Source organism: Ostrea edulis, chromosome 1, assembly GCF_947568905.1.
Source record: "Ostrea edulis chromosome 1, xbOstEdul1.1, whole genome shotgun sequence".
Classification (NCBI taxonomy): Eukaryota; Metazoa; Mollusca; class Bivalvia; order Ostreida; family Ostreidae; genus Ostrea; species Ostrea edulis.
The window spans coordinates 72,835,849-72,856,529 of NC_079164.1; the positions used below are offsets into that span (position 1 = coordinate 72,835,849).

At 38.5% G+C, this 20,681-nt stretch overlaps 1 protein-coding gene and 1 long non-coding RNA gene across 2 annotated transcripts; one reads left to right on the forward strand and one right to left on the reverse strand.

Moving 5' to 3' along the window:
• Nucleotides 1-1,076: 1,076 nt before the first annotated feature.
• On the reverse strand, nt 1,077-8,185 carry LOC130048119 (uncharacterized). The gene is made up of 2 exons (XM_056144381.1): nt 6,356-8,185; nt 1,077-3,950 (listed from the first exon to the last, which is right to left on the reverse strand). Exons 1-2 carry the CDS (start codon nt 8,183-8,185, stop codon nt 1,077-1,079), a joined length of 4,704 nt encoding a protein of 1,567 aa, XP_056000356.1.
• A 9,126-nt stretch (nt 8,186-17,311) lies between these two features.
• On the forward strand, nt 17,312-19,121 carry LOC130053062 (uncharacterized). The gene is made up of 3 exons (XR_008801521.1): nt 17,312-17,719; nt 18,669-18,753; nt 18,877-19,121. It is a non-coding gene; the product is annotated as an uncharacterized LOC130053062 (long non-coding RNA).
• The last annotated feature ends 1,560 nt before the right edge of the window (nt 19,122-20,681 follow it).

Consider the following 20,681-nt stretch of genomic DNA (forward strand, 5'->3'; position numbering starts at 1 on the left):
AAAACATTGATTTGAGTGTAATGAACCTATCAATGATAAAAAAAATCACCATGTTCTTCATTTACTATGTGATCCCAGGACTGGATTCTTGTATGAAAGTAACTGAATATATGCTATTTTCATAATTCAATAAATACTATTCCCAAATGAATATTAGAAAGTTTAATTTCTTAGGTAATTAATATATTCATACTCTCTTCATACGACTTCTGAACTAAAAAAACCCACTAAATTTGCCAGCCAAGTGATTTTCTTACACAAAGTGTAGGTGGCAGTTAAAGTGAAGATGGCAGCAACCACTTATGTCTGCTCTCTGCAACAGTTTTCTGATAGCCCCTGTGGAATCTATCACATATTTACATCAGGAACCGTTCTGTCTCATCACAGAGAAGCTCAACCAGTTTATCCAATGTAAAGTTTATTGAATAAAGCAGGTAAAAAGCTACAAATAAAGAAAGTCGCATTCAAATAATCATTCAACCGTTTCAGAGTTCAAAATATCGAAAAGGCATTATGACACAAACGGTGTTCCATATTAAGAAAATTTGGACAAGGTGCATCTTCTAGAAATTATTAAATCCTGATAAATTCATAGTAATAATACTTTCAGAAGTGTACAAATACAAGAATAAGTGAAATATATCGTAACATAGAATATAAATCGGTTTAAGAAGCGCTATTGGGAAACGGCACATTGTCAACAATACGGAGCATAAATTGAATTGTTGCACCAAATCTGACTAAAGAAACATAAACTGTATCTTGCATATAAATCAGACATAGGAATAATACCAATAAAATCACATTACTTACATCGTGGTGGTGTACAAGTTCCAAAACAAACAGTTCTTTTACCGTGGTGTAACCACGTGCGTCCATTGATCGGGGGAGATAATCAAAATTAAAGTCTATGGAGCGCAATACATGTAATAGGAATACACTACACTCCCCACCTGATATTGAAAATATCACCACTTCGGATATAATACATAATAACATGGAATTTCTGCCTGAAATCTATAACTGAGACATACAATCTATGCATAATACAACATAATATCAAAGTCAAAAAGATTTCAGTCCTCATGAATTAAAAGGACCATCTCCGATATGGGTCTTGTGAAGGTTGCAGGTTTGCCCTCTTTCATTATTCTCACTTCAGCTGAGCGGACTTTTCCATCAGCACTCTTGATAGCATTAGTCACGATTCCAGTTGGCCACTCATTCCTAGATGTTGTTGGGTCCTTCAGAAGAACAACATCTCCCATACAAAGATTGGGAGAATCATTCTGCCATTTACGTCTCAACTGAAGGGTTTGCAAATACTCCCGCTTCCAACGTTCCCAGAAAATGTTAGCTAAATGCTGAACGCAGTGCCACTGTGACTTGTACATATCTTTGAGTGTGAATGGACCAAATTTCATCGGAATTTCACCGGTCTTTTGTGTCAGCAACATGTTGGGGCTAAGAATCGTAGGGTTCTCTGGACCAGATGACACTGGAGCAATCGGCCTGGAGTTCACAATGGCACAGACTTCAGCCATAAGGGTGGTCAAGACTTCATGACTCAGATGTTTCGAATGCAGGTCTATGAGCATCGAGTCGAGTATCCTCCTGGCAACTCCGATCATCCGTTCCCACACTCCACCCATGTGGGAGGAATGTGGAGGATTGAAAATCCAGGTTACTTTGTTGTCCAGCAGGAAATCTGCGACAGGTTTCTTTTCTACGTTGATAACGTTAACGTTTAAGTCGTCGGTTGCCCCTATAAAATTAGATCCGCGATCTGAACGAATTTCCTGCACACTCCCTCTGATTGCAATGAATCTACGTAGGCTATTGATGAAAGAGGAGGACGATAATTCCTCTATCACTTCAATGTGTATCGCTCTGGTGTAAAGGCAAGTGAAGAGAACAGCCCATCGCTTGCTGTTTGAGACTCCCCCTCTGGTCTTCCTGGTCACAACAGACCATGGTCCAAAGACATCGAGTCCTATGCATGTTAAGGGAAGGGAAGATTGTAATCGATCTGTAGGCAAGTCGGACATCATTTGGCATTCATATTTCCCACGCAATCGGCGGCACTTCACACACTTGCGTAGCAGAGATGATATTAAACGTTTTCCTCCTACTAGCCAGTATCCTGCTGACTGCAATGCACCGGCAGTAAAATGCCTTCCTTGGTGTTTCACTGATTCGTGGAAATGTCGCACGAGTAGAATAGCCAAGTGGTGCTTCTTAGGAATAATGGCAGGGTGTTTTTCATTGGTTGTCAGTTGTCCTCTTTTCAAGCGACCTCCTAACCTGAGCAAACCGTTCTTGTCAATTATAGGATTCAATGTGATAAGACTGCTGTTTTTCGGCAATGGTCTTTGCAACTGCAAGCATGCAATATCCTGTGAGAAAACCTCTTCCTGAACCATGCGAACAAGTAGGTCCTCTGATGAGAGTGAAACGTATGATACTGAAAGGTTCTTCGTATGACAATGTTTCCTGCACAGTGTTCTCAAACGGTCTATCAATCTCACCAATTTTGTCCATCTGGAGAATCTCTCCATCTTAAGACCTATACGAAATGATTCAGATTGCACGCCTTTGCTTTCGATAGTAGATTTCAAAGTGTTGATTTTCGCAGGCTTGCGAATTTCTTTGTCGTGCTCAGGATCACAAAGGTGATAATCTGTTTTAGGGCACTCTTCTATCGTTTCTTGAAGTTGAGGCGGGCCCAGAATCCACATGTCATTTTTTATGGCATCAGCAGTCATACTTCTAGTACCAGAATCTGCAGGATTTAATTTTGTTGCAACGTAACTCCACTGACCTGGTGTAGTGGATTTCTTGATTCTCTCAACTCGGTTTTCTACATACTTATAGAATCGTCGGGTTTGGTTGTGTATATAGCCCAGGACCACTCGACTGTCAGTATAAAAGTGAACACTATCAAATTTCACATCTAGTTCTTCACGGATGGTGTCAAATAGCTGAGCTGACAGTACTGCAGCACAAAGTTCCAATCGTGGAATAGAATGCCCACTTGCTGGTGCGAGCTTGCTTTTCCCTAGAATAAATCCAACGTAGATGTTATCCATAGCATCAACTGTACGTAAATATGCTACTGAAGCAATGACCATCTCAGAGGCATCTGAGAATACATGGAGCTCTTTGGATCGAGCAATTAAAAGAGAGGTTGGCGTGTATGTCCTTGGAATATGTACATCTTCAAGGAATTTCAAAGAGTTTTTCCAATTCAACCACTTGTCCAATAGATGAGCAGGTAAGCGATCGTCCCAATTGTCTGAACCTCTTAATGTTTCCCTCATTAAGATTTTTCCAGATACAACCACTGGAGAAACAAATCCAATGGGGTCATAGATTCCATTGATTGTAGACAATAGACCTCGTTTACTGAATGGTCTCTCTGCCATGGATAGACGGTATGTAAATGAGTCTGACTGGAGCTCCCAATTCAACCCTAAGCTTCTCTGCATGGGAAGATCATCAACGCTCAAATCGAGATCTTTGAGGTCTTTTGCCCTGTCTTCTATAGAGAAGGCGTCCATAACGTTCTTGTCATTCGAAGCTATTTTATGCAAACGCAGATTGCCACCAGCTTTAAGGGCGGACTGTGTCCGTTTCAGCAAACTTGTTGCCTCCTCTGCTGTATGTAGAGAAACCAGCCCATCATCAACGTAAAAATTTCTTCGCACGAAATCTACTACATCGGATCCATAGACTTCTTCATTGGCAGACGCTGCCTTACGAAGACAGTACACGGCAACAGCTGGCGAAGGCGAGTTCCCAAAGACATGAACTCTCATGCGATACTCGATCAATTTCGTGCTGATGTCGTTGTCTTCGTACCAGAAAAAACGAAGAAAGTTCCTGTGTTTCTCATCAACGAGAAAACAGTGAAACATGGATTCTATATCTGTTGTCACGGCTACAGATTCCTTTCGGAAACGTAAAAGTACACCCAAAAGTTTGTTGTTCAAATCCGGACCAGAGAGAAGAATGTCATTCAAAGAAATGTTTTGGAATTTAGCAGAATAATCAAACACGGCCCTAATTTGAGACGGCTTCTTAGGGTGGTACACCCCGAACACGGGTAGATACCAACATTCCTCGTCCACTTCCAAAGGTGGTGCTACAGACCCTGAAACGTGCTACTACACCAGTTGCACGGTACGGTTCGGTACGCTTTATGAACGGTACGGTTCGTTTCTTGAACGGTACGGTTCGTTTTTTGCACGGTACGGTACGCTTCTTGCACGGTACGGTTTGCTAAAAATAGCTGCCCGCTTTGTGAACGGTTTGCACGTTTTATTAATGAGGTGGGCGTGGCCTGAACGCTTTGACTTCGTATAAATTGTACGTTTCGATAGTTTGTTTTCACTCGATCGGTCTTATTCGGCTCTTTGATTATCGGCTGCAGGATTTGTGGTTGTGTTAGAATGTGCACATGGGGAAATGAGACGTTATTTTTGATTGCTTCGATGGAATAATTCCATATTGATAACGTACATAAAAGTTATGAATAAAAGTTTTTAGAATTTGCTTAAGTCTAAGTCTTAATGGTTGTTATTACGTTTCAATTTGTTTTTCATTTCTCATCAGACATTTATTAATTTACGATTTTATAAAAAGTTGTTACATGAACTGCTCCCCGACATGGGCGTGCGTAAGTGTAAAAACAAAGCGTATTAAGTTTCCGGATATAAATTACAGTGCCTAAATTGGAAAAGTTTTAAGAAGAAGTGAATTTTGTTTTGAATACACTAAAGTCGCAAATGACACAATGATTATTTTCTGCACTTCACATTTATTGTGATTTATCATCGGCATTATGAAAGATCCAGGATATCTGCACGTGAAGTTTGTACGTCCTTTTTTGTCAGCATTCAGTCATTCATAATTAATAATGTTAGATATCTGTTGCATTTGTCTTTGAATCAAATAAAATGATGATAATACATATAATATATATTCCTATCCTTTATCACGCGAAGTCCGATTTTCATTTCCCTGACTTTATTTTTGATCACTGAAAATTGAATTAAAAAAAATTAACAGAAAAGTAAGGCAAGTGTGTAGTTTGCAATAAAAATGTTTCATATACCTTTTCTATATATTGTTGAAATACTTGAAAATGCTGAAATGAATAATTTTTCGCGGCCGATTTGATGCTTTGCATCAATTTAACTTGTTTACATTCTTTTACACATGTATGTATCTATTTATTTCTCTGTCGATGTAATTAAAAATTGTTTATTAGTGTATATAATAAATCCGCCAATCTACATTTATCTATATGGGTCGTTATCAATGTAGAAGAGAAAAAGATATGTCAAAATTATTGCTAATAAAGTAATGAAAATATTACAGTGTAGAACGTGACAATTTTTCTAATCGGTCTAGAAATTTCTCATATGATTCAGACACTGTACGTAGGAAAGTACATATTGAATACATTAACGCTACAAATATCAATTTCATCTTCTTACGGCAAGCCCTGTGCCATACGTGTAGTAGCATTATCAGGGACGTCGACGTCCCTGATTATATGAAGAAATTAAATAGGCTACTTGTAAGTACTATTACAGTATTGTAGTTAACTTCACCCTTGAATTTAAAAGAATTGATTGAAACAGAAATTCCGTTAAAACAACGAAATGCCCCTTGGTTCACTCTTTAAAAGTCTGCAAGTGAAATATACATCCACAGTACACAGGACTGGCTGCAGAAGCATGCATGCAAAATCCGTGCAGTGATCTGACGTCTATTTCTGTTAACAGTTCACAGTATAAAACGAATTTTTATGCATAATTCAGTCAAAACTTGGGTACTTGTTGATAACATACATACACATATATGCACTGAAACAATGTGACATTTACGGAAAGTAATTTAAAAAAAAAAAGAATATCAAAGATGTTTTAAGCATCTCGGTGATTTTCACAGTTGATAACCCAGCTTCGTGATGTTTGAGGATAATGCTTCGAATAGCCAGCGATAGTCTACGACCTCCTTTCCCATCGGGCGCCATTGTGAAAATAATATACTGTGGCTGAAAAAGTGGGTCACGTGACATAATTGCACGCTTTCTGCACGGTACGGTACGCTTTCGGGCTTTTGGGGGCGGGGTTTGCATAATATTATCCTGCACGCTTTCTGAACGGTACGGTTCGTTTCTTGCACGGTACGGTACGCTTCTTGAACGGTACGGTTCGTTTTTTGCACGGTACGGTACGTTTCTTGAACGGTACGGTTCGTTTCTTGCACGGAACGGTTCGGTTCGTTTTTAAGGTGTAGTAGCACGTTTCAGGGTCTGTATCTCTGCATGGTTGTTATCCAGTACCTTTTTCATGAATGAAATGAAATGGTCTCGTTTGGTTTGATCTCGACGGAGGCTGGTATCTAGATTTTGAGCTCGCTTTAGTGCATACATTCGGTTGTTTGGAAGTCGCGGTCGTTTCTCTCTAAATGGCAACGGAGCTTCCCAATTCCCTTCAATAGTGAGGTGAACATCTTTGTCCATGGTTCTGATGAAGTTCTTGTCATCTACTGAGAGACCAATTGTATCGTCGTCCCTTTGTTTCATGAATACAGATGCGTCCAGATCTCGAAGTGAGTATCCAGTGTCTTTACGAACCTCTATGTGTATATCATTCGCACAAGGTTGGAATATGGATGACCTTCCATTAGGTAGAAGGTAGGTCTTATTCACTACCACTGAGTTAGGACGATGGACCTTGTTCAGACAAGATTCACCAACTATCACCCAACCTAAGGTAAGTCTCTGTCCAAACGGTGAATTTCTTGCGCCTGTTCGCTGCTCTAACACATGATGAGCTTCTGGAATGTCACGACCAATTAAGAGTAGAATCGGAATATCTTCATCGACCTCAGGTATGTCTTTCGCAATGTCATGGAGATGAGCGTATGATCTTGCAATCTCTGGTGTAGGTATTTCATCACGGATCTCCGGAATGTAATTACATTCGATGGCAAACGGTATGTCAATATATGATGATCTATCTAGTGATGAAACTGTGAGATCTCGGGCTTGTCTGCCAGACATATCCACTATTCCAGAACAAGACGTTAGCTGAAAGTTTGTCGTTTCACTATGGATATCCAGTTGGTCAAAGACGTCTGATTTGACCAACGATTTGTTACTTTGGTCATCGAGTATCGCGTACGCTTTAAACGATTTGTTTGGATTGTTTTTCTGGTGTAAGTTCACTAAAATCACCTTAGCACATGACTTCCCGCAAAATTGATCTTTACAGATTTGTGTGCATGCCGATGTTACATGACTCATCTTCTCCCCACCATGATGGACCACAGGCATTCTGGAGTGAAGAGCACTAGGATGGGAGTTGCTTCCACACTCATTGCAGTGAATTTGCTCTTTGCATTCTATGAATTTGTGTTGATCTGAATTACAACATCTGAAACAGAGTTTTTTCTCACGCACGAAACATTTCCTTTCTTCAAGTGACTTGTTTCTGAACCCACGGCAGTCATTAAGACTATGGTTGGTCTTGTGCAGAGGGCATACTATGGTAGACTTAGCATTTTCTGAGTTCTGCTTTATTTCAGTCTTTTTAGTCGAAATCCAGTGTTTCACTTGAGTGTTCTTTTGTTCAACTCTCTCCTTGGGTTTGGAGGAATCCGTTGAACTTTCGCTGGTGTACATGAATCCTGGGTCATTTTTCATTCTGCTGATATCTTCCATGAATTCGACAAAATAGGAGAATGGAGGGAAAATAACATCATGCTGTTTTTTGTATTTGTATGCAAATGTTGTCCACTTCTCTTGAATGTTGTTGGGAAGCTTGATGAGTATAGGAGCTATACCAGAAGATGAATTGAAGTGAGCCAGCAGAGTCGAGTATTTCGGATTTTGCATAAGTGATTCAATTTCGGAAAGCAAGTCAAGTAAGTCATATAGTTTCACATTGTCTTTGTTGGTAAGTTTTGGGAAAGAGGATAATCTGGACATCAACACAGATTCCAGTAGCTCTGGACTGCCATATCTTTGATTGAGACGCTCCCAAATTCTCCTTAGCGCTTCGGCCGGATTGGAAACGCTTGATGACCTAATGCTTGCGGCGTACTTTGAAGAAGTTGGTCCCAGCCATTTCATAAGAAGATCAAGTTCCTCAGAATTTGTGACACCCATGTCGTTCATTATTTCTTTGAATTGAGCCTTCCAAAAAATGTATGTTTGTGGCTGATCGTCAAACCGAGTAAGACGAGAGGTAAGCAAATCCTTTTTGAGTAGAAACTTGGTGAAGTCCTGGATTTGATCATGTCCGTTAGGTAAGACACCTTTGGAATATGAGGTTGTCTTGGTACAAATGGTGCCGCATCCAAGTTGAAATCAACTGACAGTTTTGGTTTTTTGTTAAGGTTGAAAGCTAATTGTTCGTCAACGTATTGTGAAGTGCGGTGCATGGGATCCATGGCCTTCAAATCATCCAAATGTTGTGAATTAGCTTCTTCCTCTTCATTCTCTAGCACTTCAGCCTCGGCTTTTGTTGCATCCAGCTCTTGTCTGGCACTAAGAAGCTTTAATCCTGCTTCAATCTCTGTCTTTTTTCTCGATGCTGCAGCATGCGATATTTGTTCTTGTTCTGTGATGGCAGCCTGTTCTTTCAGTAAGGCTGTCTCTTGTTGGATGTAGTCCAGTCTTACTTTTGCAGCCTCTGCTTTCGCACGTATGCGGGCAAGTTCTGAGGAAGAATTGGATGCGCGACTGTTTCTTGATTGCCTTGATTTTGCGCTCTTTGACTGACGTGAGGCATTTTCGACTGCCACTTGGCGCACTTCGGTGATCTTCTCGATCACATGGTTCACTGATTGTTTACATTTTGCAACGGACGATAAATGATGCTGATAATCTTGAAGACTGGCTTCTGCTCTATTTTTTAACAAAAAAGACACATACTCCGAAGAGATTGAACAGTAAAGGGGATAGGCCTTTGACATGTCATTTTCAAAATTCTCTAGATAGTTCAAGTTCGTGATTGATGAACTATATGATGAAATGAGATTTTCAACTACGGCCCATTGAATCTGCAGTCGAGACTTGAAATCATCATTTTGATTCTGGAATTGTTCTTCTCCCTTTTCGGTGAGGGTCCGTATCCGTGGCTGACTATCCTGACTGTTTTCGATTGTCGAACTTGTTGGTAACATGGTTAAGATCCAATTGTAGTGAACGCCGTTATGTAGTTGACGATCAAATGTGAGTCTTCAATCCATCCAGTGGTCACGATCTTTTTACTGTTCTGTCTCATCACAGAAAAGCTCAACCAGTTTATCCAATGTAAAGTTTATTGAATAAAGCAGGTAAAAAGCTACAAATAAAGAAAGTCGCATTCAAATAATCATTCAACCATTTCAGAGTTCAAAATATCGAAAAGGCATTATGACACAAACGGTGTTCCATATTAAGAAAATTTGGACAAGGTGCATCTTCTAGAAATTATTAAATCCTGATAAATTCATAGTAATAATACTTTCAGAAGTGTACAAATACAAGAATAAGTGAAATATATCGTAACATAGAATATAAATCGGTTTAAGAAGCGCTATTGGGAAATGGCACATTGTCAACAATACGGAGCATAAATTGAATTGCTGCACCAAACCTGACTAAAGAAACATAAACTGTATCTTGCATATAAATCAGACAGGGGAATAATACCAATAAAATCACATTACTTACATCGTGGTGGTGTACAAGTTCCGAAACAAACCGTGGTGTAACCACGTGCGTCCATTGATCGGGGGAGATAATCAAAATTAAAGTATATGGAGCGCAATACATGTAATAGGAATACACTACAGAAACTGTTCTAATGTATTCTAAGTTCAAAACCAATTCTAGGCCTTTGAAGATCGTGCACTTCGAATGAGAAGTTCGTGATCAGTAAATGTACTTGCCATCCGTTCTAGCATTTGGATCTAGACCAAAACTTTTTTGTTTGTGCCAACCACAGATACATGCATGAAATATACAGGAAACCATCGCATAAATGTGGATTATCTGGTGGTCATCCTCTCATTCCAAGTGTATGAAACAGAGATACATTCCAAGCTAAATGCGTGAATTTTTATCATTCATTCAAATTGAGCTCTAAAATACCTTTTTATAATGTATCAACTACACCTCTTTTCCAGACAGAAATAAACCATAATAGAAATATTCAAACCATTAACTGAATATGAATCAAATAACAAAAAGAAAACTTATAATGATTTTATATGAAATGAAACAACCAAATCCAGCTTATTTAAATCGAAAATGCCATGTAAAAATTTACTCTTTGCGACCTGAGAGATATGCACGTGTTACCATGGCAACGGAGTTGCATAGCAACCAGACTATAATGATTTTACATTACTTAAATGCGATTAAGTTGATGTACCACTTATTAAAAGAAATCGATGACAGTGCGTGCTCGATCCTCTATTTAGATCTTTAAGTGTTTACAGAGAATGGCTGTAAAAGAGAAATCGTTACAATTTTAAGGGATATTTTAAGTGAAAGTTATGCATTTACACATTGTTTTGCATTTACAATTATAACCATAATAAATGATTTTATGACCGATATTGTTAGATATATCCAATGTCGGGTTTTAAGACTTTTTTTTTTTTTACTTTACAACATTTAGGGGTAAAAAGAGAAAAATCCGATTTGGACTCATTATTTACTCATTATACGCATCTTTTTAGATTAGCTTTTAATTTGTAATTTTTATTACATACATGTAGGCCTGCGGGTCTCATAGTTCACCTGAACAGTTGGGTTATTGTTGCAATCTATAACATTTTTGTCAAGAAACTTTTAATAAGACATCTAGAACAAAAGTTGTTCAGTTTTGCAAGATCTCTCGAACAACATCATGAAAAAGGCGAACGGGCCTCATGGCTCGCCTGAACAGTTTGATTAGTGGCACAATCAATAACTTTTTTCTCGAGAAACTTTTGATAAAACATGTAGAACAAAAGTTGTTCAGTTTCGCAAGCGTTAACTAACGATGTTAAGAAATAGGCCTGCGAGTCTCATGGCTCACCTGAACAGTTGGGTTATTGTTGCAATCCATAACATTTTTGTCAAGAAACTTTTAATAAGACATCTAGAACAAAAGTTGTTCAGTTTTGCAAGATCTCTCGAACAACATCATGAAAAAGGCGAACGGGCCTCATGGCTCGCCTGAACAGTTTGATTAGTGGCACAATCAATAACTTTTTTCTCGAGAAACTTTTGATAAAACATTTAGAACAAAAGTTGTTCAGTTTCGCAAGCATTAACTAACGATGTTAAGAAATAGGCCTGCGGGTCTCATGGCTCATCTGAACAGTTGGGTTATTGTTGCAATCTATAACATTTTTGTCAAGAAACTTTTAAAAAGACATCTAGAACAAAAGTTGTTCAGTTTTGCAAGATCCCTCGAACAACATCATGAAAAAGGCGAACGGGCCTCATGGCTCGCCTGAACAGTTTGATTAGTGTCACAATTACTAACTTATTTCTCGAGAATCTTTTCATAAGACATGTAGAGCAAAAGTTGTTCAGTTTTGCAAGATCTTTCAAACGATATCAAGAAAAAGGCCCACGGGCATTATGACTCGCTTTAACAGTCTGATAAATGTCGCAATCAATAACTTTTTTCTCAAGAAAATTTCCATAGGACATGTAGAACAAACTTTGTTCAGTTTTGCGAGATATATCTAGAAAGATATCAAATTTAGGCCTCCGGGCGACATGACTCGCCTGATCAGTCGAATTTGTATCCCAGTAAATAACATTATTAACTTTTTCTCTCGAAAAAAGGCTGACCCCTTTAATTAGTGGCCGAGAGGGGCAGAGAGTCTTTACTTTATAACACTTAAATGATCAATATTTGTGAAACATTACCGAAGCTAAATTGTACGTCTAGACAATATATTTGTATCATTATCTATGAACGAAAATCTCAGTCAAATTCATCTAAAATTGGACGGAAGACCCACTCGTTGCTCGCAACGAGATCGCATCTACTTATTATTATTCTTTTTTTTTTCTCCTTACCGATTTTGTGCAGAAGATTTCTCGGAGATGGCTGGATTGATTTGCTTCAAATTTTCAGGGTTGATGCGTTGCCATTTGAAGTTTGTAACGAAATTTCAATTTTTGAAAAATCACTTCCGGTTGGAAGTTATTCCCCTTTTATCGATTTTAAGATGACCATTTTGTCCGGACAAAAACTCAAAAACGATAAGAGCTAGAGTGCTGAAATTTTCAGTGATGTTAGACGACATGTTGTAGTTGTGCACCTGGGTTTTCAAAATTACCGGAAGTGCCTAGTATGGAAGCTCGGTAGGGGTCGAAAATGGAGTTTTAAAAAGTGCCCAATTTTTTTCCACGTTTTAAATCATAACTTTTTACTCGTAAATATTTTGTTTAGACAAGTACAGTTTATTGAGATCTTTCATGCCATATCAAGAAATGGGGCCATGGGCCTCGTGGCTCGCCTGAACCATTGAATTTTCTGTTACAATGATTAACTTTTTTCTCACGAAACTTTTGATAAAACATGTAGAATAAAAGTTGTTCAGTTTTGCAAGATCTATCTAACGATATAAAAAAAAAGGCCTCCGGGCGTCATGGCTCGACTGAAGAGTCGAATTTGTATCGCAATTGATAACATTAATAACTTTTTTCTCTAGAAACTTTTGACAAGACATGTAGAACAAAAGTTGTTCAGTTTTGCAAGCGTTAACTAACGATGTTAAGAAATAGGCCTGCGAGTCTTATGGCTCACCTGAACAGTTGGGTTATTGTTGCAATCTATAACATTTTTGTCAAGAAACTTTTAATAAGACATCTACAGCAAAAGTTGTTTAGTTTTGCAAGATCTTTCGAACAACATCATGAAAAAGGCGAACGGGCCTCATGGCTCGCCTGAACAGTTTGATTAGTGTCACAATTACTAACTTATTTCTCGAGAATCTTTTCATAAGACATGTAGAGCAAAAGTTGTTCAGTTTTGCAAGATCTTTCAAACGATATCAAGAAAAAGGCCCACGGGCAATATGACTCGCCTTAACAGTCTGATAAATGTCGCAATCAATAAATTTTTTCTCAAGAAAATTTCCATAGGACATGTAGAACAAAATTTGTTCAGTTTTGCGAGATATATCTAGAATGATATCAAATTTAGGCCTTCGGGCGACATGACTCGCCTGATCAGTCGAATTGTATCCCAGTAAATAACATTATTAACTTTTTTCTCAAAAAAAGGCTGACCCCTTCAATTAGTGGCCGAGAGGGGCAGAGAGTCTTTAATTTATAACACTTAAATGATCATTATTTGTAAAACATTACCGAAGCTAAATTGTACGTCTAGACAATATATTTGTATCATTATTTATGAACGAAAATCTCAGTCAAATTCTTATCTCATCACATCTAAAATTGGACGGAAGACCCACTCGTTGCTCGCAACGAGATCGCATCTACTTATTATTTTTTTCCCCTTTCGTCTCCGAGACGGTTGGATGGATTTTCATGAAACTTTCACAGATTATGGAGAACAATTGGACCTCCAAGTGTTTTTTTTTTTTCATTTTTTCAAAATTCACTTCCGTTCGTGAGATACGTCTGATTTTCCGGTTTTTGAAAGCAACTTTGTCCGGGGGTAAACTTGAAAACGACTAAAGATAATCGAATGAAACTTTCATTCATGATAGATCTCTTTTTTCTATGGTGCATGCACGTTATATTTTTTGTCGCCGTCACCTCCGGTCGTCACCGGAAGTGATTAAATGAATCCTAAATTTCAAACTTTTTCCTTTCAAATTGAAACCTATATCGGTTTACTAGGTCTCTTTCTAATTCTCAAAAAATGTTGACTCCACCGTGATATCTTCGGAACGAGTATAGATATACACTTGAAACTTGCAGGGGTTATAGATTAGCAATAGTCCATCTTAAACATATTTTGTATATGAGTGTACGTCACTTCCGGTTTCAACAGGAAGTGGTTGAAAAATTTACCATATTCAAATTTTTTCAACACGATTTCTCAGAGATGGCTCAATGGATTTTCTTGCCAATTATGAAGATGATAGAGAATTGTAGTACCCCTAGACACGATCTTTCATTTTTACAAAATCTACTTCCGTTCGTAAGATATGTCTGATTTCCATTTTGCAAAAAATCATCTTGTCCGGGGGTAATCTCAAAAACGACTAAAGAGTAACAAATGAAACTTTCAGGTATTATAGATCTCTCGATTGTATAGTGCATGCACATTAATTTGTTTTTCGTTTTTCGTTATCACTTCCGGCCGTAACCGGAAGTGATTGAAAGAATCACTAATTTCAAACTTTTTCTTTTAAATTGAAACCTACACTAGTTTATTAAAGTATTCAAAGAATGTTGACCCCGTCGGTAGTCAAAACGGCTACTTCCGGTTTCTCGATAAAATACTCTTATACCTTTCGTCTTTGTGCTCCCCATAAATCTCGTTTATGTTTCAAGTGTTTGATATGATTTTCTAATACCTTATGAACAGTATGAACATCTAGAGTTAAGACAATTTTATTTTTCAAAATTCACTTCCGGTCGGTAGTAAGCCACTACTTTTTCTTTCTTTGGCCTGCTTCTTTTCTTGAGAACTCTTTCAAATAGAGACGTGAAACTTTCAGGGAATATAGACAATAGAGAGTCGCTGTGGTTTATGGGAAAACACATCTGAATATTACTTCCGGCCGTCATCGGAAGTGACGAGAAATGGGTGAAAACTTCATTAACACACCTCTCATGTCTTGAAAAGGCACATTCTCTGATATATTTGAATGATTCTCGTAAGAACAGAAAGTTGTGTACCGGAAGTGTTCAAACGGAAGACCTACTCATTACTAGTAATGAGTGTCTAGTTATTAGGATCTTCCGTCTTCAGCGGAAGAACCTTCTAATATGTTTTACGGCGTGACCGTGTTTGAAGGCGAAGCAAAAAAGTTTTGACATTAGTATCTATATCCAAAACAGGACAAAAACAACCCGAAGTTAGCACGCGGACGGAGCTGTATTAAAGCATCCTAATTTTGGACATTTGATCCGCCTATATATTGAACGCGGGAAATATAACGCAATTGATGTAAACAGTACATTGTGACGTCATATTCAGCGTCGTTATTTAGCAAATTTACAAACAAAGCGTTTGAACCACAACAAAAAACATGGCGTTAATCGAGGAGTGATTATATACTACTCAAAATTTGATAAGGATCACTAGGTTATATGTGTGTAATTTACCACTAACATAACAAAAGACATAAATTTGACTCAGAAACGTGTTTACTCAGGTTATGAATGAAAATTCATGAACGGCATGAGCTTTTATCAATACGGAATGCTTGAAATCTGATAACAACACCAAAAGGCATTTCATTACAAAAAGTTAACAGCAAACCAGAGAAAGAATTACACAGTTTTGGGGGATAGTCCATCATTACACTTACTCGATGAAGTGTCAATACCGGGTATGGCCTCCCTTTGCATCAATGACGGCTTGACAACGTCGAGCCATGCTGTCAATAAGCACCCGTATGTTTCCAATGGGAAGGTTGTTCCACTCTTCCACGAGGGCGTTTCCGAGCTCTGCCAAAGTCGTGGGTTGTGCTCTACGGCGTGAAAGGGCAACCTGCAGCATGTTCCATACATGCTCAATCGGGTTCAAGTCCGGCGAGCGCGCTGGCCAGTCCATACGGACAATTGTCTCCTGCTGAAGGTACTGCTCCACCACCCTGGCGCGATGAGGACGGGCGTTATCATCCATCAGAATGAACTCAGGGCCAACAGCACCAGCGTAGGGTCTGACGTAAACATCGAGGATCTCATCGCAGTACCGCACCCCCGTCATTGTTCCTCTCTCCAGGAAATGAAAATATGTTCTTCCATCCCTGCTGATTCCACCCCAGACCATGATGGAACCACCACCATAACGGTCATGTTCACTGATGTTGGCATCATGGAAACGTTCACGTTGTCGTCGTCACACTCGGTGCCTCCTGTCCTCCTGGACTCATCGGTGAACAGAACTTGAACCCAATCGTTCTGTGTCCAAGTGACATGATCTTCAGCCCAGTCCAATCGCTCCCGCCGGTGTCGATCAGTCAGAGGGACTCGAACACATACCCTTTTCGAGTTGAGACCTGCATTGTGAAGCCGATTCCGTATCGTCTGAGTAGACACATTCACCCCCGAGGCGTTCAGGAAGTCGTTACGTAGGCTGGTTGCTGTCCAGAAGGGATGGCGTCGTGCCTGAAGAGCCACAAAATGGTCTTGGCGTTGGATTGTCGACCTCTGACGACCACCCCCGTGTCGGTGTGCTGCTGTACCAAAAGTTTGCTGTCGGTTCCGGACCCTGTTTACAACGCTCTGGCTGACGTTTAGTGCATTTGCAACGTCACGTTGTGAATAGCCAGCGTCAAGCATTCCAATACATCTGCTCAGTTGTTCTGTCGTCAGGCGACGCCTTACACGTTGAGGGGGCATTGTGTTGATAAACGTAGTGTAAACACTCAAGTGAGTTTGAAATTTTAGAAAGAATCAGACACCGATGCCTGAGTGAAAATCGTGCAATGGTAGCAAAAGCATAAACTGTGATGAGAAACGCATTTCCCATGGCATGAAATGCACGTGCGAGTTTGTTGAAGACGTTTTTGATTTCACTTGGACACAATATTGCAAGTTATGCAGTTATTAATTTTTTAAACATAAAAATATCTAAGATCCTTATCAAATTTTGAGTAGTATATATGATTAAGAAAATAAGATTTGCATGCTTTTACGGATTTTATGTGTAACATCTCAGAACGACGTGAACTAGGGTAGACGAAATTCAAAATGGATGGAATACATGTCCACGCGCTAATATTCGAATCGACGCCATTGGTACCAAACTTTTCAAGTTTCATAGGTATGGTTTAATTTTTTATCATTTTCCTATATTTCCTTTTAAACATGTATATACGTGTTACCTATAGGGAGAGCTCCGCTCTCACAGCCCTTCGGGCCGTGAGAGGGCTTCGCCCTCTATTATTCTATTGTTGATTTTTCACTTTTCTTTTTATTATTTTTATTCTTTTTTTTCCTTACCGATTTTGTGCAGAGCATTTCTCAGCGATGGCTCGATCGATTTGCTTCAAATTTTCTGGGGTGATGCGTATTCACCTGATGTTTTAATATACATTTAAGGTAGAGACGGATAGCAACCACGTGATCAGTAAAAATCGTGTATTTTCACGTGAAATTATTTTTCGGAATTCCTCACACCGTCATAGAGTAGTTGAAAAACAAAAAGGGGTTCCGAAAGTACAAGTTGTTGCTGTGACTGACTCGATGATTGAGAGGGTCGTCTCGACGAAAGATAGAGAAATTTGGCCATAGTTTAGATTAGGAATACGTCAACGTAATAATAGTGGACCAAATGTTTCGTCCGTGAAGAATGGCACTTTTTACCTCATGAAATTCACCACCATGCATAGCTACACTACGTAAACAAAGTTGTTGATGTAGCGTGATCGTGATGTCCGAGTGCTGCGAGTTTCAATACTGTTTATGTAGTCATTAAGAGTTTAAAGAAAGTTTCTTCTGAGAAGAGGAATTCGATGGATGCATTCAACGTGGACAACGAAATCATTATTTCGTTTGGTAAGTGAAAAAAATGGCAAATTAAATTTGTATTCAACCCGCTTTTCCTCTGCTATTTCACAACGCGATTTTATAATAACATCTATAAGCGCACAACTTGGAGCTGTTTCATTTTTTGTGCATTTATGTATTCCATATGTGCCCAAAATATAACTCCTACATGCACATGTAATTGTAAAGGGATGTCATGTATGTGCCAGATTTTAAAAAAAAAAAGGGCTCCCACAAGTTTGAGGGGGTGGGGGGGGGGGGGGGGAGTGTTGCACTAAAATTCTATTTGGTATATATGATAGTACTTATAGCATCTTGAAATTTCATTGACCTAAGAGATATTTCAAATCTGGGGTTTCATGTTTCACACAAGCATGTAGGTCTACAAAACTTTATTTAAAATATTTGTAAAATCACAAGCTCCCCTCATAGGCAAATATATTTATTGTATGAAAATAAGATATGTACAAAATGTATGTCATTCTCTTGACCCACACTCGGTAAAGGAGACCGGTGTGATAAATCTAGAGTTGTTTTGTTTTGATATTATTAGAATGAACTGGCAGTTTATGAAAACATATCTGTCATCTCATATTCCAATATGATATTGTGATGTTTATTCACCTCATTGAGGACCCGGGGGTGGGGTGGGGGGTGTATGTACAACAATATGAAATAACAATCATGCAGATGTACTACAACTGCATGAGTTCACATTGCTGCAGCACTGCACACATTTAACCTAGTGTTACATATGTAATACTGATTTCAGACAAGATTTTAAAAATTAACATAATAAAATACATGTTGTATGTAATTTTCAATATATCAGCATTTTAAAGTTCACTGAACATGCATTGAGCAGCTGTTGAGACACACAATTTTGAAAATTGACATTGTCTGACACAGTATAATTAATTCTGACTGTGCAAATATTAATTATGATTTTTTTTCTAAGCATCATCCTAAGGACCAGTGCAAGTTGAAATGGGCTTCGAGCCAACAACTTCAACAGCAATTTGCCATGAAAATCAGCAAGAAAGGTACACTATTTTCTAAGGTAGAATTTTTCATTTTAACACCAGACATTTATAAAGACAATTTTTAGTATATTAGATATTCATCTTTTTTTCCAATATTTGAAAATACAGAATATATTTTAACAGGTACTTCATTTACATTGATGATGTCATACCCCCTGGACACCACAACTTTACAGGTTACAGAGAAAATTCAAGAACTTCTGCAAAATGTGGGATTTGGATAGAATCAATTAATGTATTTGTGATCCCAGAGCAATGGATATATTGTGCAGCATACTAAAGTGTGAATTTAATGGAAAACAAGTACATGTACTCATGTATTACATGTCTTTCTTAAAGACAATAATATTGCATAAATATAGAGGAAGTGCCATTGTTGATTATTCTAAGTTTTTGATATATCAAAATCAGTAAACAATTCTACATGAAAATAAAATACCAATTTCATAACTTTAATCAATGTGTTTGAATTTCTCATTTTCTACCCCCCCCCCCCCCCCCCCCACACACACACACACACAGTGCATATATATACTGTGAACTGGGAAAAATTACAAATAGTTAATGCAATATGCATGCATTCTGAGTTATCCAATAGCGAGGTTTTTTTTCAGTGTGAGGACTCATAAACTTATGAAAAGACATATATATTTGTGAGATCAAGATAGCTCATATGGGCCATGAGTTGTTGAAACAGGTTGTGACATTTCCATTGCCAAACGCTCGTCATCAGGTGTGGCTGTCAGTGGTCCTCGGAGATGACCTTCAAAAGGGATGCCCAGTGTCACAGTAGGTGTGGCACGCTAAAGAACCCTCACTGCTCAATGGCCGTAAATGCCGAGCAAAGGCCTAAATTTGAAGCCGTTTACCGGTCTTGGTGACGTCTCCAGATGAGTGAAAAATTCTCGAGAGAGACGTTATGCAAGATACAATCAATCAATCCATGGGTCGATTGGGTTGAAATGTTTCCATTGATATTGAATATAAAGTTGTTATTTAAACATATTTGGTGCACTATGCTGTATAATCATATCAATTTCTTCAAATAGGTATAATAGGTAATCATGTCTGGTTATTATAAATCAAAGTACTGAAGGTACTGAAACGAGGTGACGTTTGGCAGTGACTTCAGCTTGTCTTTGGACATGTCTTTGGACAAGAGGTATCATTTCTACATTTGCCATTGAAACTACATACAATTCAAAAGCTGCACCCTCTTCACGCCCAAAGAGCTTTCTCAAAAGAGCTTGTAAATTTGAAAAACCACTGACTGTCAACAAAACAGAGCAACCGTCTGCCTTAACATTTGCGTTTGCATCACGTGCATGTGGATCGAAAACATGGAACAGATTGCCTGAGCAGAATACAGCAACAGAACTGCCATTGCATATAAATATACCTCCACCTTTGGTATTTGCAAAGCATAAATTCAGTGCTGTAGCAAGAGAGAGGAAAGGGCCGTTATCTTTAAAAGTGGATTGTATTTCCCCTGCATAAACTGGTAAAGCAGACACATGAAGCAACTGATTTTGAATGCAAACATTTTTGGGCAAGTCCTCTGGGTTAAGATGTTCATGTGGACAGGCCTGTCTTGCATGCTTGTATAAAACATCACCTTTTTCGAGAACAAAATGAATATCATTCGCATCCCAATCTCCAAACAATTTTTGGTTAACTGCATTAAATGCAATGCACACAAGTGAATTTGCTACACATTGTTTACCTCTGCTATATTCTGAGAAAGTTTCTGACCCTTGATGAAAGTTGGCAGACACGCATTTCAAAATTATGGGATCTTTTCTTACATTGTGACTTTTTCTTTTTTTGACAGATTTTGAGCTCTCCCTTTGATGACTATCAAAATCACGATTTTTTCTTTTTTTGCTACCCTTCATATCTGATGACGACAACAACTGTCAACTCTTGAA

Excerpts from the sequence above, each read along its gene's own strand:
- LOC130048119 (XM_056144381.1), bottom strand. The coding sequence starts at position 8,185 with ATGGGTGTCACAAATTCTGAGGAACTTGATCTTCTTATGAAATGGCTG. Across the intron at positions 3,951-6,355 it reads TCATTTCATTCATGAAAAAG|GAATCTGTAGCCGTGACAAC; the intron begins GTACTGGATAAC and ends CGTTTCCGAAAG.